At 39.9% G+C, this 23,783-nt stretch overlaps 1 protein-coding gene across 1 annotated transcript in view; it reads right to left on the bottom strand.

Annotated features, from left to right (window-relative positions):
• SEC22A (SEC22 homolog A, vesicle trafficking protein) overlaps positions 1–23,783 on the bottom strand; it is a 47,906-nt gene that overhangs the window by 11,927 nt on the left and 12,196 nt on the right. The window contains exons 2-6 of the mRNA XM_065413590.1: positions 21,710–21,913; positions 17,361–17,524; positions 15,885–16,079; positions 9,839–9,957; positions 1,261–1,326 (exon numbers count right to left, since the gene is read on the bottom strand). Coding sequence (XP_065269662.1) covers positions 1,261–1,326; positions 9,839–9,957; positions 15,885–16,079; positions 17,361–17,524; positions 21,710–21,891 — 726 coding nt within the window. The 5' untranslated portion in view covers positions 21,892–21,913. The remainder of the gene's footprint in view (positions 1–1,260; positions 1,327–9,838; positions 9,958–15,884; positions 16,080–17,360; positions 17,525–21,709; positions 21,914–23,783) is intronic.

Genomic DNA, 23,783 nt, shown 5'->3' with positions numbered 1-23,783 from the left:
TAGAACAAGAGCATTATCATATGAAGTGCAAAGTGGCTGGAGGACTGCAAACAAAGGGTAAAGATACATGATAATGTATCAAGTTGGGGTGTTCTTCTGTGTGGCATTAGCTGTGATCTTATTTAACATTTTTACTAATAATCTTCGAGAGGAGGTGGCCAATATGTTATGAACTTCAGAATGGTTGCTAATCTGGGAGGAAATACAGTCACTGAGAACAGACAACAATGCAACTGGACCTAGTGGGGTTAGAAATATTATCAGAAGATACAAAAGATGTAAACTGGAAAAATGCAAGACAATGGACTTCAGTACTGCTAAAAGACACTTATGGAAGGGATTGTAGTTGACAGCAATACGTACAAGTAAGCAATGTGATATAGCAGCAAAAGAGGGAGTGAGTTTTCTGACTGAACACACATTATGTTATGAAGCAGTGAGGTGATAATCCCAAAAATGACCACACTTGAAATAGTGCATTTAGTTTTGGGCTCATCAATACCAGACAGATAAGCAAAAATTAGCGAGAATTCAGTGAACAGCCATAATGCTTATGAAGGGACTGTGACAATTGACTTATATGGAAAGACAGAGAGCTAATTATGTATAGTTTAGCTAAGCAACAACTAAGAGAAGAGGGATTTGCTAAAAATTTAACAATCTATTAAGAGCACAAATATGAAAGAAGGAGAAGAATTACTCAGTGGGATAGAAAGACTGTATAACGAGGAATAGTGAGATAACACTGAGGAGAGGAAAAGGAAGACTGCGTATCAGGGAAAACTTCCAGATGGTGAGATGTATTAGCCTGCGTAATAGTCATTTTGGAGAAGTGAACGATTCTCTATCCCTTGTGACATTTACAAGCTAACCTGGTAATAACACTGTAGGAACAAAATCTGTATTTGCCCAGGAAGGGAAAAAAGGGACCTAAAATGTCAGTTTCATCTTTAACTTTTATGATTCTATGATGCTGAATCATACAGCAATCCTAATATCAGCCTCCCGAAGGAGACAAACACATCCCTATTTCGAGAAACTAACTGGGAAAAGACAATCCCAGAAAACAATAGCCCAGAATCAAGCATGTAGGCGTGAATCTATGCTGTGATCTCTCATCACCACCAAAATAAGAGCAGAGGTTACTCTTAAAGTCAATCCATTCAAATATACACAATATTTAAGAAAACTTGATAACATTTGTACACGACTAAATAATGCTTCTGAAGACTATTGCAATATGCAGCAGGAAGAATTTACCTGATACAAGCAGGCTGCTGTTCCAAGGAAAAACGCAATGACATAACTGAAATCTTCACCCTCGTTCTGTGAAAAGAGAATAAAAATCCAGTGTTTTCACAATGTATTTCAACAAAAGTAAATACAAAAGATATGCATGGTGTACACAAAACTTCTAGTTCTAATTAAAAATAATCCAACATACAAATTTAGAATGACTCCTGTACCAAAACTAAAGTGGAGAAATTAGAAGGCATCACTTATTTCTCTCTGGGAAGGTCAGATCCACAGAATGGAGTTAGGAGGGTCCAAAATATCCTAATTATCCTTGCTTACTATTTCTATTCAGCACAGCAGACACCTAATGCTGGGATTCTCAAAAGAGAATAAGGGAGGCTTATCTGCAGCTTTGGGCACCTAGTTTCCCTAGACTAGTTTGAAAATCCTAGTCTAAACGTTGGGAACTAGAAGAAGTAACAATTTGTACAACTGTCTTAATATAACATCATCACAAAATGGAAACTGTGTAAACTGAAAAATACAAACTGTCCACTAGGGTGTGCTAAAATTCTATGTAGAAAACAATGCAGGCAAACATACATTAATAGAAGAGAGAACAAACAAAAGCATGACTATTTACTAGACAAAGATTATTAATAAACAGTTATATGGATAGCAAATTGAATTTCTTTTAAGCAGAACAATAAAAAAAATGAACTTAAAATTACAGATTTTCTCACTTTAAGTTGCTTTTCCTTAAACAGACTTATTTCTTCTAATATATTCAAACAGGTTTTAATATTTTCCATAAAGCTGAGCAGAATAAATTTACAGTGATTATTCTAGACTGCATTTTCATGCTTTTCAAACAAACATCTGCCACAATCAGAAACTTTCCCATACGAACAAGGGCACTCATGCAATCTGTTTTTCATCAAGGAGAATTCCATTTCTAAAGGAAGCTGGTCCATTTGGAACTACAGCCCCTCTCTCTTGAGAACACGTTTAGCTTGAAGTTCTCTCATCTGTAGCTCTGGCTATAAAAAAAATCTGTACTTCTGCACACAAAATTTATGTCCAGGAACAGAACTTCAACAGATTATAAAAACTTTCACCTCACAGTCACAACAGAATCCAGTACAGTGTAACTACAGGTTACAAAGTAGTTTTGTAACCTCTAAATGAATTATTGATTAAAAAGGAAAGTATTCTAAATTCAGAAGGAACCTTTGTAATGAAAGATTTTTTTCCCCCTGGAGTTAAACTTCCATTTAACATTGTGTTCGGATGACTTCTGCCTTGACCTTTATGGATTTATTCCATGTTAATTTTAAGTTCCTCTTCATTTCACTTATTTTGGGTGGATCCAAAATGCCAGGAATTAAATACTAAACACTATATTCCATCTGTAAATCACTATCCACCATCGAAAGAAACTGAATTGGCCACCACATTATTGGTTACATAGGTTAATTCTACACTGGAATATCCTTCTGCAGCTGTGTTCCTTTAGGGTATGTCTACACTACAGGATTAATTCGAATTTATATAATTCGAATTTAGGAAACCGATTTTGTAAATTCGAATGTATTCGGCCACACTAGGCACCATTAATTCGGTGGTTTGCGTCCAAGCTACCATAGTAGCATCGATTTCCAGAGCGTTGCATTGTGGGTAGCTTTTACATAGCTATCCCATAGTTCCCGCAGTCTCCACCCCCCTTGGAATTCTGGGTTGAGACCCCAGTGCATGATGGGGCAAAAAACATTGTCGCAGGTAGTTCTGGGTACAGCCTCCCCCTCCCTCCCTGAAAGCAACGGCAGACAACCATTTCGCGCCTTTTTTCCTGAGTGAACTCTGCAGACTCCATTCTGCATCAAGCATGGATCCCGTTGTGCTCCAGAACGCAGTCTTGAACATTATAAACACCTCGCGCTTTCTCGTGGAGTTTATGCTTACACAGGACCAGAAACAAGAGGCGAGGAGGAGGAGGAGGCGGCGATTGCAGCGCAGCGACCAGCGTGATGAGGACATGGACACGGACACAGAATTCTCTGAGACCGCGGGCCCCGGTGCTTTGGAGATTATGATGTTAATGGGCCAGGTTATAGGCTTTGAACGCCGATTCTGGGCCCGGGAAACAAGCACAGACTGGTGGGACCGCATAGTGTTGCAGGTGTGGGACGATTCCCAGTGGCTGAGAAACTTTCGCATGCGTAAGGGCACTTTCATGGAACTTTGTGACTTGCTTTCCCCTGCCCTGAAGCGCCAGAATACCAAGATGAGAGCAGCCCTCACAGTTGAGAAGCGAGTGGCGATAGCCCTGTGGAAGCTTGCAACGCCAGACAGCTACCGGTCAGTCGGGAATCAATTTGGAGTGGGCAAATCTACTGTGGGGGCTGCTGTGATGCAAGTAGCCAAAGCAATCACGGAGGTGCTGCTACGAAAGGTAGTGACTCTGGGAAATGTGCAGGTCATAGTGGATGGCTTTGCTGCAATGGGATTCCCTAACTGTGGTGGGGCAATAGATGGAACCCATATTCCTATCTTGGCACCGGAGCACCAGGGTACCCAGTACATAAACCGCAAGGGGTACTTCTCAATGGTGCTGCAAGCACTTGTGGATCACAAGGGACGTTTCACCAACATCCATGTGGGCTGGCCGGGAAGGGTTCATGACGCTCGCGTCTTCAGGAACACCAATCTGTTTAAACGGCTGCAGCAAGGGACTTACTTTCCGGACCAGAAAATAACCGTGGGGGATGTTGAAATGCCAATTGTTATTCTTGGGGACCCAGCCTACCCCTTAATGCCATGGCTCATGAAGCCATACACAGGCAGCCTGGACAGGAGTCAGGAGTTGTTCAACTACAGGCTGAGCAAGTGCAGAATGGTGGTAGAATGTGCATTTGGCCGTTTAAAAGGTCGCTGGCGATCCTTATTGACTCGCTCAGACCTCAGCCAAACCAATATCCCCATTGTTATTACTGCTTGCTGTGTGCTTCACAATCTCTGTGAGAGCAAGGGGGAGACCTTTATGGCAGGGTGGGAGGCTGAGGCAAATCGCCTGGCTGCTGATTACTCGCAGCCAGACACCAGGGCGATTAGAAGAGCACACGATGAAGCGCTGCGCATTAGGGAAGCTTTGAAAACCAGTTTCATGACTGGCCAGGCTACAGTGTGAAATTTATGTTTGTTTATCCTTCCTGAAAACCCGCCCCCTTTATTGACTCATTCTCTGTAAGGAACCCACCCTCCCCCTTCCCCCAGCTTGCTTTCAAAGGAAATAAAGTCACCATTGTTTAAAAATCATTTATTCTTTATGAATTGATTATAAAAAGAGGGAGAGAACCTGAGTGGGGTTTGGGAGGAGGATCAGCGGGAAGGAAAAGCCCAGTAAAAAAAGGTTAAGAAAATGGCAGCCTTTTGCTTGGGCTGTCCACTGGGGTGGAATGGGAGGGTGTACGGAGCCTCCCCCCCCCCGTGTTCTTACACATCTGGGTGTGGAGGCTATGGAAAATGGTGAGGAGGTAGGGGGGTTATACAGGGGCTGTAGCGGCACAGAACCTGAGTGGGGTTTGGGAGGAGGATCTGCGGGAAGGAAAAGCCCAGTAAAAAAAGGTTAAAAAAATGGCAGCCTTTTGCTTGGGCTGTCCACTGGGGTGGAATGGGAGGGTGTACGGAGCCTCCCCCCCCGTGTTCTTACACGTCTGGGTGTGGAGGCTATGGAACATGGTGAGGAGGTAGGGGGGTTATACAGGGGCTGTAGCGGCACTCGGTTCTCCAGCAGCCGTTCCTGAAGCTCCACCAGACGCCGGAGCATGTCTGTTTGCTCACGCAGCAGCCCCAGCGTTGCTTCCCGACTCCTCTGATCTTCCTGCCGCCACCTCTCATCTCGAGCGTCTCTCCTCTCCTCACGTTGGTCCCTCCTGTCCTCACGTTGGTCCCTCATGTCCTCACGTTGGTCCCTCCTGTCCTCACGGTCACTGGCTTCTTTCCTATACTTGCAAACCGTCTCCTTCCACTCATTCAGATGAGCTCTTTCATTCCTGGTGGATTGCATGATTTCGGAAAACATCTCTTCTCTCGTTTTTTTTTTACGACGCCTTATCTGGGATAGCCTTCGGGAAGGAGGAGGGAGGCTTGAAACATTTGCACCTGCTGGAGGGAGTGAAAAAAGGAGAGAATTTTTTTAAAAGATACATTTTTCAGAACAATGCTTATACTCTTTCACGGTGTATACTATTCACATTACATAGCACATGTGATTTCTGTGCAAGGTCGCATTTTGCCTCTTAATATTGAGTGCCTGTGGCTTTGCTGCTAGAGATCACAGACGCAGGTCGGGGAAACAGAATTCACCTTGCATGCTGCCATGGTAAGCCACTGTCTTTAGGCTTCTGCGCCCTGCTTTCCCACATACCAAGCAAAGCCCGTTGTGCTGCAGTTTTCCTGTTAGCTTGTTTTCTGCTGCTGAAGGTTAACACCCCCCCCCCATCCAATTCTCTGGGATGAGTGCTTTATCCCTCCCCCCACCGCGTGGCTGGTATCAGGGAAGATCCCTGCAGGAACCAAACTAACACCCCCCCCCCACCCGCCATGAATTCTCTGGGATGAGTGCTTTATCCCTCCCCCCACCGCGTGGCTGGTATCAGGGAAGATCCCTGCAGGAACCAAACTAACACCACCACCCCACCCGCCATGAATTCTCTGGGATGAGTGCTTTATCCCTCCCCCCACCGCGTGGCTGGTATCAGGGAAGATCCCTGCAGGAACCAAACTAACACCCCCCCCCCCACCCGCCATGAATTCTCTGGGATGAGTGCTTTATCCCTCCCCCCACCGCCTGGCTGGTATCAGGGAAGATCCCTGCTAGCAAAACGCGAAAAGCTCTGGGCCAATCCTCCCCCCCCCCTTGCACTTGGCTAAATGCAGGGAAGGATTTCTTTTCAGCCACAGGCAAACAGCCCAGTAGGAACGGCCACCTCAGTCCCCTTAATTAAATTCCCTTATTTCAACCAGGTTACCCTAAGCGATATCACTCTCCTGAGGATTACACAGCAAGATAAAGAACGGATGTTGCTTGAATGCCAGCAAACACCGGGACCATACGCTGCCAGGCTCTGTCAGGCAATGATACCAGATTACTTGCTACTAGCATGGCGTGGTCAAGTGTCCTACCATGGAGGACGGAATAAGGCTGCACTGCCCAGAAACCTTGTGGCAAGGCTTTTGGAGTACCTCCAGGAGAGCTTCATGGAGATGTCCCTGGAGGATTTCCGCTCCATCCCCAGACATGTTAACAGACTTTTCCAGTAGCTGTACTGGCTGCGAATGCATCCCAAGTGCTCAGGGCAAATTAATCATTAAAAATGCTTGCTTTTAAACCATGTTTTATATTTTAAAAGGTAAACTCACCTGAGGTCCCTTCCATGGGGTCATGGTCTTGGGTGCTGGCTTGGGAGGCTTGGGAGGGTACTTCAGTCAGGGTGAGAAACAGTTCCTGGCTGTTGGGGAGAACGGAGAGCTGGGTGCTCTCTGCCAGCTCGTCCTCCTCCTCCTCCTCCTCTTCCCCTTCCGCGGAATCATCAGGTGTCCCTGATGAGATTATCCCCAGCTCGGAATCCACAGTCAGAGGTGGGGTAGTGGTGGCGGCCCCCCCTAGAAATGCATTTAGCTCAGCGTAGAAGCGGCATGTCCGCGGCTCTGACCCGGAGCGACCGTTTGCCTCCTTTGCTTTTTGATAGGCTTGTCTGAGCTCCTTGACTTTCACGCGGCACTGATCTGTGTCCCTATTGTGGCCTCTCTCCATCATGCCCTTGGAAATTTTTTCATAAGTTTTGGCATTTCGTCTTTTCGAACGCAGTTCAGCTAGCACTGAATCCTCTCCCCATATAGAGATCAAATCCAGTACCTCCTGTACGGTCCATGCTGGTGCTCTTTTTCGATTATCAGCCTGCATGGTTACCTGTGCTGATGAGCTCTCTGTGGTCACCTGTGCTCTCCACGCTGTGCAAACAGGAAATGAAATTCAAATGTTCCCGGGGCTTTTCCTGTCCACCTGGCCAGTGCATGCGAGTTCAGATTGCTGGCCAGAGCGGTCACAATGGTGCACTGTGGGATAGCTCCTGGAGGCCAATAACATCGAATTGCGGCCACACTAACGCTAATTCGAATTGACAAATTCGATTTTGGCGCTACTCCGCTCGTCGGGGTGGAGTACAGAAATCGAATTAAAGGGCCCTTTAATTCGAATTAAATGGCTTCGTTGTGTGGACGGTTCCAGAGTTAATTCGAATTAAAGCCACTAAATCCGAATTAAAGGTGTAGTGTAGACCAGGCCTTAGAAACAGAATAAGTAATACAGATATTATACAATTAAAGAGGTGAAATTCTGTCCGCTATTTGTGCAACTCTGTACTGTAATTTATATTTATAAATCTAATGGCATGGCGATAAAGCATTCAGGAAATATTATTTATATGTACATAATATATAAGAAATATGATTTGTGACGGAACAGGGCATTAATTCTCTAGAAATGCCACATGAAACTGCATAATGCATTAAAAAAATCCATATACCTTGGCTTTATTCTCATTTTCAGTTTGTAATAGTAACAACGACCTTGGCACAGGGCATTTTCATCAACTCCTCCCAGCCATTCATTAATCTTCAGGAAATGCCCTGGGCCTCAACTGTTAATGTTTAAATTAATACACAAGTATGTATACAGAACACAATTAGAATGCACACACCATCTTTCATATTTTAGGTAACCAGTGTCCTTAAAAAGTGATTAAGCAAACACTGATAATGCTGTGATTATGAAGGAATAGTGCACAAAGTCTTATACACCTGAATTTACTTTACTGAGAGAATAAATATTAACCAAAATAGTAAGATTCCCCCTACTCCTTTTGAAAGCCACCACAGGATCTTCATCTTCCACTAGGACAACCATCATGAGAGGACCTCAGTTTAATGTTTTAACTGGGGCAGATACTCAGCAGCTGTCTATTGTCATAGCTTCACTGACTTCAATGGAGCTATGACAATTTACACCATCAGAAGATGTGCCCTTCTAAAAGCACAGTATCCTCCATTCAGTACATAATATCAATGGCAATGTATCTTATAGAAGTAATGGTGTACAAAGAAAAATCTCTTATTCATTGCAAGGTCATGAATCACAATATTGAATGCAAATATATTTTAAAAGGGACAGAACTTCCCATAACCAAGTACATAATTTTTCATTTTATTCTCAAAGGAACAAAGGTCCTGGTTACAAAAATCCTTCAAAGACCCATGTTCTGTGGTTCTTTGCTGACAATGGGCTAGACTGTCCAAATTTTGAAGGCATATCATTTTGTTTGAGCATTATGCATAACAGACACCAATGAAAAAGTGGCTTTTCAAAGTTTATCATTATGGCATGGGTTTAGAAATCAGCAGTCTATGCCCTGTACTGGTGGGATTTGCAAAAGTATCTAAGGGAGTTAGCTGCCCATCTTCCACTGATTTACAAACTCCATTAGGCACCTTTGAACATCTCTTCCTGTACACACTCAATAATGGATATAGAATATTACTCCTGGGGGAATTTTGTGCCAAAAAATAAATTCTGCAAAATTCTGCATATTTTATTTGTCAAAATAACACAATATGATCACTCCAGTTTCAATTATTTTGGTAATTTATTTCAAAATACCTGTCAGCAAGTATGTCTAACAATACAGACAAAAAAATAAAAAGATTCAGGAAATGTTTTTTGACAAATAGATTCCTTACTAGATATATTAATACAGAACGTTGAGTAATTCATTTAAACTACAATACAGAAATGTATTTTCCGCACCTCTCAAAAGCAGTGCAAAGGCTTGGGGGAGTCAAGGGTAACGGAGGAGCTGAGGTAGAGGGAAGGAGCCTGGGAGTGAACCTGGAGGGTTGTTAGGTGTGGGTGGGAGAAGTATGGACCCTGGCTGACATCAAGGCTCTCCCATTCAGTCAGGCACATCTGCCCCTGTCTCCATGTGGCCCTGGAAACCCTGCCCCCATCCCCATGTGGCCCTGGAGCCCCCCTCCCATTCAGCCCTTGGCTCAATGCTGTCACCTCACTAGCTCCTCAGCCCATACCCCAGTCTGTCCCCCCACTAGCCCTTCTGACCCTAATCTCTGACCCCCACAGCATCCCCCTGTGCCCCACTCTCCCACCTAACCTGCCTCCACGGGCAGGCTGCTGTAATGAACGCAGCTGGCTGCTAGCTGTTACTACTGGTCAGACGGCTGTTCTGGTGCCACAGTGGCCTCTGGTGGGCAAAAGACAGAATTGCAGCACTTCTTGGGCAGAATGTATTTTCTGCGGGAAATAAAAAAATTCTGCGCCAAACACGAATTCTGCGTGTGTAATTCCCCCAGGAGTAGTAATATACATATTGGGTCTGAAATCAATAGGAACATTCATATGAATTAGGATAGAAGGATTTGGTTCATACTGTAAAGTTTATATGAGCTAATTATGATTGATATTTTGCACAAACATGGCACTTTGATTTCAGTTCTTCCCCACTACAGAGTTGTAAAAATGGTACAGTACCTGCAGAAGACTTTCTATGGCATGAAATCCTCTAATTAAATTCAAAGCCCCACATAACAGGCTCAGTATAAATGAAACAATCCCTGGCAGAGTAACAGCTTCCAGTCGTTGATGAGGAGCTGCAAGGCACAGGAAAAAAATGGTATGAAATAAATCAAAGCATTTTCCTTAAAGTTTAGAAAAATATAAATCTTATTTTTCAGTGACTTCTTCCTGCTCAAAAACACATAATTAAAGTTGGTAAACCTTTAGTGTATACGTAAAATTCTAAAAAGAGTGAAAGATTTGATAAAATATACTTTAAGGAACATCAAGTCTGTATTTTAGTTGAAGTAATGTCTTTGTTAAAGAAGAAATTTAATTTGAGATATCCAGTTTATTCAGCACGGTGCTGCAGACTGTTCAAACATACCAGTAAATCAATACCCAATAATGTACTTGCTGGTAAAATTTGTCCAAAATTAGCAACCAGCTAATAAGTCACATACTTGAGAGCTCCTTTCACAACCTTCACTCTTCTTTAACACTAACGCATTAGTAAGGGGTATCAGGACTGATTTAACTTGTTTGCTGAACGAAATGCTGTGAGGCAAAGCCTATTACATGCCACTACAGCAAAGCACACCAGCTGTAAATGCTACCAGAGATACAAATGGAGAAAAATTCTGGAACTACAGCTAGTATTTGTACTACAATAGGATACATACTTTCCAGTTGTGATTCAGAAGTCTCTTACTGATTATATTAAAAACAAAATACAGAAAGGGATTTGAAAATATATATTTCTCTGCACACATTTATTTGTGTTTATGAGGGGACACAGTTACACAAATGACTGCAAATGTGTATTAATCATTATTGTGCATTTCCACAACAAATAAAATGGCGGGGGGTGGGGAGGGAATCCAACACAAAATCCGTAACAGTCTATGCAACATGGGGGAGGGGCACAAGAGGTTCACATATTTAAATCATTTTGCTTAAATCAGTGAAGTGTAAAGGTGCAAACAATGAAGTTAACGAACTGTAACAATAATATAGAGAGGGGTGTCAATCCTGATTGTTTGCACTTAACAGCTGCAGACAAAGGCTCTCCAAATAGTTCAGAAAGTTACAGAAACCACAAAAAATATGACAAAAGCTATTTCTCCTGATAAGCACATAAGACCGTTTGAGTGTCATTGTGTCCTAACTTTATTATGCTCAACGTATATGTTTTGTTATAACTAATTTGTACAAGACTTAACATATGTTTTTGTTTTAAACAAAAAAATACCTTGATGCTCAACTTCGATAACTTATTTTTATTCTAACCACAAGAAACATTAGATGTGGCAACTACTAAAGTTAAGGTTGGATGCCAATTTTCATTCTAACTTCTTCAGTTACTTTTAACTTTTTTCAAACTTTTTTTTTTTTTGGCTGAAATTTTAGTCTCAGCCAAATTGCATTTATTTAAACTGTTGGGTAAAATTAGTTCAGCTCTTGTTCAGTTTTATGAGTAGAGGGAGGAAAGCCACACCCACATTTTCCCCATATATTCCAATCGGGAATTTTACATTTTGATAACACAAAAATGAGGGACGTCTTATTCTGGAAAAGTCAACAGTTTTGTCAGCAAAAATCAGCAATTTTGTGCATGAGTGTTAGAACCTTTCTGTTTTTTCTTTAAAACAATTTTCAGGCACTCTAATTAAGGACAATCTACACCATTGTTAAAGCTATTAAGCTCCTCAAGGGATTACACATTCTATTATCAAAAGAGCTAAGCACCAGACAGCAAATAAATGCATAACAGAATTTAGAATGTCAGTTAAAGATGGCAGAGTAAAAGACAAGCTGTACTAGAGCCACTAGGTCCATCAGCTTGTGGAGTTTATAAACCCTTAAGAGGAGACAGCAGATAATCACTAAATTAGTGAGTTTTTAGTATAGGCCCGGGATCAAAAAACGTACAAATTCTGATGTCAGAACTTGTACATTCCCTGTAAAGAAGGACTTTAAATTTATTCACATTTCTCCTGTTCTCCCTCCCCAGCTGCCATTTTAAAAAATGGAATGGAATATTGTGATTGAAATATCAAGCACTCAACTTTTTAGTGGCTTAAGGGAGCTCCAAGAAGTGTAACCTGGCCTTCTGCTAGATATGTAGTACATTTTATTGCTGTTTACTTATTATATTTAAACCTCAATGTACTATTTTTACTAATTTATACAGCGAGTACCTCTTTTAGTTCCACTGATTTGAGAGACTGTACCAGTTCTACTGGAATTCCTTATTTTAAAAGTAGGAAAGTTAATGGCACCTTAACTTTAGAAACTGACATTTGAAAAAAAGCTTTAAAAATATTTAAAATCTGCCCTAACCAGACAAATGTATACAACAAATTAACAGTCTGTTATAACCACATTTCTAAAGCATGATGAAACCTGAAATTATCTTTAAAGCAAAATAGTTTGCATGCTGCATACCCAGGGGTGAAAGTAACTTAAAGGACTTACCAGTACGCCGGAGTCCTGAGCGGGGCGTGGTCTCAACCAGAAGAGGCGGGGCCTCAACCGGAAGAGGCGGGGCCTTTCAAGATTTAAAGGCCCTGGGGCTCCGGCTGTGGCTGGGAGCCCCAGGGCCTTTAAATCACTCCGGAGCTACCAGCTGCAGAGGCGGCTGGGAGCCCAGAGCTCCGGGCCCTTTAAATCACTGCGGGAGCCCTGCCGCTGCTACCCTGGGGCGGCAGGGCTCAGGCTAGGGCTGGGGTAGCGGCGGCAGGGCTCCGGAAGCGATTTAAAGGGCCTGGGGGCTCCCTTCAGTGGCTGGAGCTCTGGGCCCTTTAAATCACCGCCGGAGAAGCCGGTCCAGTCCCTACATTAAAAAATAGCTTTAATTTATTCATTATACAGAACAGTTGTTCTCTAAAGAAAGGATTCCAATTTTCAATCATTTGAACAACATTTTCATAAGCCTAGACTCTAAATATTGTTCAACATCAGATATATGCCCAATAGCTGTATCCATGCTAGTAATGCCAAATGCTTTACCATTACAGCTACAGTTAATGGGTCAAATTCTGCTCTCAAGTTACACTCGTGTAACAAAACAGAATTTGGCCTGTGTGTCTATTTAGCACCACTTACTAGCTGAAGTGGTTTAAGACATGTAACTCACCCATCACAAAACTCATATCTGAATGTGAAAGCAAAAGAATTATGGGACTTTGAGCAAGGAAGGTCACATTTGGAAAAGTTATCCTTGGAACAGAAGAGAAATGGGGACGTCTGACCTGCTGCATAGGTATCAGACAGACAGCGAAGATTTTTTAAGCAAGTCGTTACTCTGGGAGATGGTTGCAAGCTTATATTTGAGCAAGCAGCTGACCTGTGAAATTCTGGAACTGCTCTAAGATAAAAGACTTGTATTAAAGGAATAATTACACTCCAAACACTGTAGTATCCAATGGTCCTTTCTATCAGGAGCAAAAGGCAGCTAAAACTTAAATATTGGGAGAAAAAACAGAGTGTGATCTTCCCTGGATGTATAGGCCTTGAGAGGGAGAGTCTGCAACCAGGCAAATTCCAGAAAGGAAGAAGAGAAGAGAAAAATATGTAATATAGAGAGGAAGGACAAACTAATTAAATGAAAATATGACAGAAAAATTGAGAAATGTCAGGAAGCAATACTTCTGAAACAATCAGGTCAAGCAAAAACCAGCAAGGGAACTCTGACTTCTGATTTAAAGTTTAAAAAAAAAAAAATCTTTAACTTGTGATAACATGATAAAGAAAAAAGAAAGGAAGAATGGAAAAGAGAAAGAAATGTGCCTTACTGCATTTGAATTTAAGCTATTATGTTCTCAGAGGATCTTTTATTCTAACAGTGTCATAAATAAGCATCTAATGCTTCCTGAAAACACTTTTTAAAAATAATCTATTTAGAAATAATTCTGCCCTCTGCCATAGACGTTCAGTATTTTTCCTTTTAACCATGAACTCCATCCAGAGGATTTTTACTGAGTTTATTTGCTTCCACTTGTGACACCATAACCTTTGCCACAGACACAGGATTACATCAGGCTGTTAAATAAGTAGCAGGAGATTAACTCTGAAGAAAGGTGAAAGTGTCAGAAGCCATAAAAGGAGTCCATAGAATGTCCATAGAATTATAATAAAAATGTATAGTACATATATACACAAGCAGAAGTGGTACTGAAAATGTTTTCCACATTTCTCCATCAGTCACCAACAATATTAAGAATGCCCTGGATGATTTAGCATAGGTATATGGCATAACTTGAGAGGTACCACTGTCCTAAATAATTTGAACCTGATTACACATTCTCCTTTGTTGTTGCAGTATTTAGATTTTTTTTGTCAATATCAACGTTATAATCATTATAACTATAAATTATTTGCATTTTGATAGCTCCTAAAAGTCTCAATTAGGATCAGAACCCCACTGTGGTGGGCACTGAACAAACACCTAGCAATGTACCTTTTTCAACTAAAACAGCATTTTAACATCTGTAGAAAGAAAACCTACAGTAGAAATAGAAGAAATTGAAGTGTTTAAGGTAATCGCTGAAAAAGAATTACTAGCATAATAGTTAAAGTGACTTAATATTTGCGAAAGTGTACAAATTTTAGCTGATCACTTATTTTACAGTACTTTAATAAGAGTTCACATTTGTGTCATTAATTCAGGCCCTAATCCTGCAAGATGAACTGATTGGTACAGAGTCCAGGGCTGCCCCGGGGGAGGGGGGGGGGGGAGGGGGGGCAATTTGCCCCAGGCGCCGGGCTCCGCAGGGGTCCCCACAAGAGTTTTTCGGGGCCCCTGGAGCGGGGTCCTTCACTTGCTCCGGGGGCCCCGGAAAACTCTCATGGGGCCCTGGCCCCTGGAAAACTCTCATGGGGCCCGGGCCCCCGGAGCTTCTTCCGCTCCGGGCCTTCGGCGGCAATTCGGCAGCCGGGGGTCCTTCCGCTCCGGGACCCGCCGCCGAAGTGCCGGGTCTTTGGCGGCAGGGGCCCCCCGCCGCAGATAACCCCAGGCCCCCTGAATCCTCTGGGCAGCCCTGACAGAGTCTGCCCATGTGGATGAGCATCAGGACCAAAGATTTTTTAAAATGAAAAATGTTTAACATTTAAATTAAGTTTTCATCATTTATTCTATTTTTTCACTTCACTGAACTTGAAGATTGAAACTAGACTATTTTGTTTCACTTTCTCTAGTCAGTTTTATTTGTAGAATCCATGCATTAGTACAATGTTTTTGTGTTCTTGTTTTCATTCTTCTATTCTGCTGGAAAATACCCAAATTTGGAGCTTAACTGCTTGAAAGTGTTTTTAATATCACAAGATAAAGTCTAGAATCATATGTCAGTATATAGTACTCTAATATCCAAACTCACCAATGCATTAGTTATCATAGATGCTTTAAAAGTTACCCTATAAAATTTATTCTTTTCATGATATACATGAAAAAATTCAAGACTTAAAATAGAACTGTCATGACAAAAATAAATGAAAATATGCTATTACTGATGTGATGTACTAGGTACAAACATTTTTTTTTTAAAGAGTACTGAATTTAAAAAGGATAATTACTTTGAATTTGAATGTCAAGGACCTGCCCTATGTGATGCTCTTCCCACTGAGTCCAGTAGTCATGACATGCCGACAGCAATACAATGGTTTCATGATGCCTTCAGATCCCATTATAAAGAAATCACTAACTGATTTATGAGTCTTATAAAAAAATGCATATTTAAATGTCTACCTTCACTTGTATATTTTCATTTAGAAACCAGTCTATCAGTAATTGCCCTCTATGGAAGCTGCAGGGGAAGAGTAATTAACTGAAGCCACACCTGCTAAACAAGGACACACATCCTATGTCATGGCAATTGTTCTTTATACACACTAGCAACTAACAAAGTACCAGGTTTGGCATTATTTTCCATACTTCATTTTGATTAAAAAAAAAAGGCAAAGTAAACATATGGCTCTGTATCTGGTTCACATAAGATAATAGTAATTAAGGTACCAAACTCACCAGTAGATATCTTACCAGTACCCTTAAATTCTGCAGCAGATAAGTGTGCCAATCCATTAGTTGAACCAAGTTCAGACATGGAAATTTGATAAGGTGGTCTCAGCTTGATTTCTGTCTGCATGTCAGCAAGATTTATCTTTGTCGACAGAGACCGTGGGTTATTATATCTCTGCTTGGTCCTTTGAATAAAATTATCTGTGTAAAATTAAAAAAAAATATCCCTATAGACATTTGTTAATTAAATCATTCCAGAGTGAGGCTTTATGGGTCATATATTTCTAAAATACAAATTTAAATTTATTATTTGAAATTCTTACATTTATCTTGGAACATTCTAATACTATTTCTGTTTTATGACTAATATATCATGGACTAATTAATTCTGCAGTATAAAAAATTAAGCTCTAGAAATCTAATTACTTAATGACTGTGAATAAACTAATGACTTGCCACGGCATGATACTGAAAGCACTGCTAATATAATGGATTTATTTCACTAGTTTTAGCTTCTCTCTCAATTTAGCAAATATTCTTATAAAAATAAAATAATTCTTTTTTCAGATATAAATGCACTTAATTCTAAAATGTGACTTAAATTGCAAAATATTAGGGCTCAATACTTTCATTATATCTTCTCTCCTCAGCAGTAAACACACCAATATACCGAAATTACTCTCTTAACTAACAGCTAGGAAAACACACTGAAGGATGGAGAAAGGAAAGAAAGCAAACAGTGGTTATTCTAAAGGACACCTTTAAAAAACAGACTAGATCAGCTGCATTGGAAAATTGAATGAATTTAGTAGGTACCACATTTTTCTGCACCTTGTATTCCTTTTACTCTGTCTAAAATGTATTTTGTTAGAATACATAAAACTAGTTTCTTTTACCTCCAAATGAAGGTATAATTTTTAAGCCACTGTAGATATCAGCAGAAACCACAAGAGATGCTACAAGTAACGCCACATGTAGTAGGTATTTGAAGCTTGAATCACAGAAAATTCAATGCATAAAGCAAATCAAAATCTTCACTTCCTTTCTTTGCATTGAACAAATAACTATTACACAGTGAAGAGCAAACATATAACTGGGATTTTTTAGTTTGGAAATGGCTTACAAAGCTCAATGTCTTTATAGGTTCAATATTTTGATACGGGTATAATGTCAAACATCTCAACATATTACTAACTGGCAGACGTTAAACTCATCCATATTTGTTCACGCAGAATCTGCTCTAAAACTTATTGAAGTTAATGGAAAGATTTCCAATGGATTTTGCATCAGGCTCTAACAGACTGATTCAACTCCCACCAAAGACTATGGGAAACTTTCTATTGACTTTAATGGGAGCTGGATTAGGCCCTAAATCACCCTAAAGCTAACTAACTAGGTTTTAAGTTGTACGTTCTTTAAAATAGTTAGTTGAATTTGAATTAGGTTTGAAAGAGTTATTGTAGTAAACAGTCAGATCCTTACCAAACTCTATGAAACAGTATGGCCGGATGGCAGTATTTGTCCTCATCATATTGTACGTGGTGATGAACTCTTTCTGAAGCTCATCCAGGAAGCAGAAAGCCAGAACACTGGGGTAATTTTCAGTGCACAGCATCATGTAGCTCACTCCCAGAGAGCTAATAAAACTATAATTTAAAAAATGGTTTTAAAATTTCAAAATTAAGTCCATGTAACTTACAGCTTTGCAAGACTGGTTCCATATGCCATAAACAGAGAAGCAAAAAACTTCTATGGGGTAATGAAGACATTAATATTTATTGAAAAAGACAGATTGTTTTAGGGAAAAATTACTTTTAGATAATGTCTTTCTTTTAAACAGAATTGTATTAATGAATGAGAAGCTATGTTATATATATAAAAGTGTATAGTGTGTTGCAACGGACTAACATGTGGAAGAGAGGGAGATTATGATAAAATCCTTAGGCGGGAGGGCCGGGGGGGGCGGGAAACACATGGGTATCCTCTCCTGGGAATGGCACATTTAGAATAAATGCAGAACATGCCATCTGGTGCATTCCAAAGGCAAAAAACTGCTCTTCAGAATTATTTTTTATAAGTGCGGGTATTAAACTCTTCCATAGAAAGGATGTTTCATCAGTATCCAGAGATGGAGATGAAGATGACCAGAGACAGGAAAATCTTCCCCCCCCTTCCAATTAAACATTTGGTATATACCTATACATATTTCACTTAGATGTTAACAAATTGTTGTATTCGATTATTGGTTCATGAAACAGAAGTTTCAAAATTAGTTGAAGTATCTGTCATATACAGCTTAAAATAATCAACCTAATCATTATATATCAAGATTTTAAACAGAGTCTTACTAATAGATGGTAAATATATAAAATCTTTGATTACACGTAATGTCCAGTTCTTTAAAGTTTCTTTGTAGTTTATCAGTTGTCAAAGAAATTATAGATGTATTAAGATATACTACTGAAGTTTATTAATAAAGTCAAAGCCACAGTGCTATATTTTTTGCATAATTAGTTAAAGCAATGATCATTAACTTCTGAGAGGAAATATTGACTTTTTCATTTGCATTTACACACACAGAATCGATATTTGCTCTACCTTAACAACTATAGCTTAGGTTTCATTGCTTGCATTTATCTTAATTCACAGAGATAAAAATATCAGCCACTGTGAATATTTGTTTTGTGAAAACTGTTCTTTTTGTGTTGTCTGAAGCATAGCTACAATGAGTGGCAAAACAAAGGTAAAAGGACAAATTTGGGGGCGAGGGGAAGAGGATAATTAGTGGGGTTGTTTTTAAAATAAACCGAGAGGCTAACCCTTTACTCATATGTTGTGATAGTTATAACATTAAACAGTTACATCAATGAGCCACAGAAGTTATTAGAATACAATAGCTACCATTAAGCAGCCACATAAAACATTTCTAACGCTAATGTTTTTTTTTATTATTATTCAGTATGCTGAATGGTTGGGGGGAAAAGACATTAAATCCCTGACCTTTTAATTTTGGTTAATTTCATGCTCATGAAAGTGAGAGACAGGCAACACTGGCTAGAGCCAGAATTAGTAAAGTTAAGTGTTGCGCAAGATTCTTCATGCAGAACTGCCACTGCTCTTCTGACCTGCTTTTGTAAGAACCTTTCTTGAGCTGAGCCTGCCAACCATGCTGAATCAAAGAATCAGAGAAACTGAAACTGGAAAAGTTCAGGCTGTCTATGGCCTGATCCTGAGAGGTGCAGGTCAACTTACAGCCACCACAGCAATTGCTGCAGTGGTGCGTGTCCACACTACCCTGCTTGGGTCAGTGGTGCGTTTCCACTATAAACGCCGACACAGGCCATAGAACTTCCCAAAAATAACTCCTAGAGCAGATCTTTCAGAAAAACATCCAATCTTGATTTTAAAACTGCCAATAATGGACAATCTCCCACGACCCCTGGTAAATTGTTCCAATGGTTAATTACTCTCACCATTATAAATGTAAGCGCTTCACCAGAGCGCTTCCACTGACCTAACAGCAGCAGTATGGGGCTCTCAACTCCGCTAGCAGCTCCCTGCCAGAAGCCTGGCTGCCCCGCAAGCTCCCGGTGGGCTGCCCCCCACCCCCAGCCCCTGGGCTTCTGCCCTACCCATTCTCTGCCAGGAGCAGGGGAAAGTCACCCAGGGTTCTCCCCTACCCATCCCCCGCCAGGAGCAGGGGGAAGCCACCTGGGGCTTCTCACCACTGCAGAGAGGTGTTCAGCTGTCCTGGCTACTTCCCCCCTCCAGATCCCCCGCCTGCCCACTGGAAGCCCTGCAGCCTTGTCAATTTCACAGCTCAGGGAGCTGTGAAACTGATTAGACTGTTAAACTCCAGGCAAGGAATGGGGTCCCAAAGCCACCCCGGCCTCTGGCCCAGCTCCAGGCCGGGAGTAGGGTGCAGCCACTCAGCTCTCCAGGGAAGTGGGGGCTTTCTTGTTAATTTCACAGCTCATGCCCTGAAATTAGTAAGACAGCCAATGTAAGCAACACAGTATTGTTCTAACTACACCGACATAAGCCTCACGCCTCTCGTGGAGGTGGAGTTATTATATCGGTGTAGTAGGGCACTTACACTGGTAGAAGGAAGGCTGTAGTGTACACACTGATATAATTAACTGTGTAGTGTAGACCTGCCTTAACTCTTTTCCCACAGAAACACCTTTCTAGTGAGTGATACCTAAAAAAAACCAAAACCCCAAAATAAAATACATATCAAGTAGTATTTGAAAAGTGAACATTATAGTCAGATAACTATTTCAGGATAATCCAAGAAGTTTCAAAACTACAATGAAGGAAAAGAATACATTCTGCATTGTTATATTAACTACATAGCACCAATATGCATGGGCACTGTCAAATACTTTAGATCCAAATTTTAAGCCTGGTAAAAATCAAAACCAAAAAAGTTTTAGGAGAATCAGTGGCACCATTGTGAAGATGCTGGATGGGCTTCAGGATCCCTGGATTCTACTCAAAGCTCTGCCACAGACTTCAGGCACTTTCCTTTTCTGTGCTGCAATTCCCCATCTCCATAAATTGGGACAATTCTACTTCTTCTACCTCATTGATACATCCTGCATATGTTCATTAATTAATTAATTCATGAGAACACAAAATTACACTGATGAGCATTATAGAAAAGCACAGACATACATAGGAAAATGCTTTTATAAAAACTTTTAATAAATATTTTCAAGACTTTTAAAAATATGAGTACAACTTAAAAAATTGGGGAGAGATGGAAAAGATAGAGGGTTCAGGCGATGTAAAGAGTTACCTTAAGTACTGGAAAGAAATGTAATAGCAATGTGTTAATGCATGAGACCCATAAGGGAAACTTTAGTTTCACTGTCCAAGCTGAGTAAAGTACATAAAAGATGAAAAGTAAATTAGATTTTGGTGTTTACTAAATAACTGTTTATTAATAAACTAGGCTGTTAATGATAAGATGTTTATCTCAACAGTGCACATTTAATCATGGAATATTTCCGCCATATATATATTGCATATTATTATTATTTATATTATGGAGGCAGCTAGCATACTCCAATCAGGACGGAGGCTCTACTGAGCCAGGTGCTTTACAGATGTAGGAAAACATGGTCCCTATCCAAAGGAACGTTTGCTATTGGTGTTACAAATTAAGGTAAGGGTGCAAATCCTGTATTCCTTACATATGCAATGCTCCCACTGAAGTCAATAGTAATTTTAGGTGAACAAGGCACGCAGGTTAGGCTCTATAGCCCAGATTTTTAAAAGTATCTAGACCACTGACTCCTACTGATTTCAATGAGTTAGCCACGTACATATCTGTAACAATCTGGCCCCAATTCTATAACACATTTTTATATACAGACTTACGATTTGAAAAGGTAGTAATTTTACATTCATTTTATATTTTGATAATTCAGATCAGACAAAGAAAATAAAACTATCATAAATTCCTTGAACTGCCATAACAAAAAATATCCAAGGACTAATCACAAGTCTCCTGAGCTCCTGGGGCTTTTAATGCCACACACTATCTTGAAACCAATAGGATAATGGAATAAATCTTAAAAATGCTTAATCTTGCAAGACTCTAGTAGGTCAATAATTTAAATATTTATAACAATGCAGGTTACATCAAACTAGGATTTCCACCAGAATATAAATGTCTTTAAAGTCAAACGTGTCTTAACTTTCAATTTCCAAATACAAAAATAATTGTTGATAGTTATTCTTAATTTAATTCATTACCTCTACACTGCAACTGTTAACTAAACACCACTCAGGAATGTTACAAGGATAAAAAAAGAAATTCTTACTTTATATTATACTGGCCCGCTTTCAGCATACATCTATCAGGAAGCTGAGCAAGCTTCTTCGAGAGTGTTTTAAAATATTTTCTACATTGCTGCACTCCCATGCTTTGCTCATAATCTGTAGAGGCAGATAGCGGGAGCCCATCTCTAACACGGACCACTGAGGCAGATAAGATCATAGACATTGCCAACAGATTTAGTGAAAGCCTAAAACAAAACAAAAATATATTCAGAAATGCAGATCAGACAAAATTAAAACAAATAAACAAAAAGTGAATATGCAGCCAGAACCATTACTATCTGGTGGGCAGGTGAGGTAACTCTCAATCAAGGCTGATGGGTTGTATGCCTGGTTCAGCCTTAATACACGGCAAGTCACAAAGGGCTTAGTCTTGAACCTAAGCTCACACAAGAAGTCCTATTGAGTAGTCCCTACCTGTCTTTCTGACTCACAAACAGGTCACACAATCAGACTTTTAACTTCTCTTATTAATATGTACACAATTTGTATTACCACAGCACTTAGAGACTCTGAGATTGAGGCCCTGCTATTTTTTTATTATTTGTTTTACAGTAGTGCCGAGAGGCACCAATTGAGATCAAGATCATAGTGCTAGGCGCCATACATACTACATCATCTTTGTCTCACTGATCAAGAGAAGATCTTGTCCGAAGAACTTAAAGTCTACATAGGCAAGACAGACAAAGGAGTTTTATTATTCCTATTTTATAGATGGGGGATTGAGATACAGAGAGATTAAGGCCATGACCAAGAAAAAAATTAAACAAGTGCCTAACTATCAGCATGTGAATAGTTCTACTGAATTCAGTGGGACTATGCATATGCTTTAAGTTAGGCACAAGTTTAAATATCTTGCTGAATGGAGACCGACTTAACTTAACCAAAGTAACATAGGAAACATGTGGCAGAACCAAAAATAAAACCTAGGTCTCCTGAGTCACAGTCCAGTGTCTTAACCATGAAACCCTTTCTCTCTTATTTGGGTCTGAGTTTATTGATCTGTAAAATGTGTATAGCAATATCCACCTTACACAAGTATTGAGAAGTTTAAAATAAATAATGTTTGTAAAGCATGTGAAAACCATGAATGACCTACCATAAAAGGACAAAGTATAATTATTTTAAGATACATGGGATCTAACCTCTGAGGCAGGGATGGGGAAGAATAAAATAAATGTAACGTCAAGTGATTCCTATTCAAACTAAAATTTTACTTTTTGGCCCTGATGTAATGCTGCTCTCAACTTTCTCCAACAATTATATATTCTGTGGTATGCTTGGTCTGCATGTACAAAACAATATAACAAAAGGAGTTTATTAAAATATTCCTGACACAAAAGGTGGCAAATCACTGCAGACATTTTAAAACACACCCATGAAACCTTTGTCAAGAATTAAAAGATAGATAAATATTTAAAATGTCCAAACCTTTAAAAGTTACAGTAGATATATCAAAATGATCAAAAGTTTAGCAAGACAAGCATTATGTGGTTCTCTAAAAGTAAAATTACTTATTTGCTCATTTGTCTGACCTCCTGTAAAACACAGGCCATAGAATTTCCCAAAAATAATTTTTAGAGCAGATCTTTCAGAAAAACATCCAATCTTGATTTTAAAACTGCCAATAATGGACAATCTCCCACGACCCCTGGTAAATTGTTCCAATGGTTAATTACTCTCACCGCTATAAATGTATGCATTATTTCCAGTATGAATTTGTCTAGCTTCAACAGTTTATAATTATTTAAAGGGTATAAACTAGGGCTGTCGATTAATCAGTTAACTCACGTGATTAAATCAAAAAAATTAATCGCGATTAATCGCACTAAGCAATAGAATACCAATTGAAATTTATTAAATATTTTGGATGTTTTTCTACATTTTCAAATATATCGATTTCAATTACAACACAGAATACAAAGTGTACAGTGCTCACTTTTTATTATTTTGATTACAAATATTTGCACTGTAAAAATGATAAAAAAGAAATAGTGTTTTTCAATTCACCTTATACAAGTACTGTAGTGCAATCTCTTTATCATGAAAGTGCAACTT

This window comes from Emys orbicularis, chromosome 11, assembly GCF_028017835.1.
Source record: "Emys orbicularis isolate rEmyOrb1 chromosome 11, rEmyOrb1.hap1, whole genome shotgun sequence".
NCBI classification, from domain to species: domain Eukaryota; kingdom Metazoa; phylum Chordata; order Testudines; family Emydidae; genus Emys; species Emys orbicularis.
The sequence above is the reverse complement of the archived record's forward strand: the minus strand, read 5'-3'. Positions and strand labels throughout refer to the sequence as shown.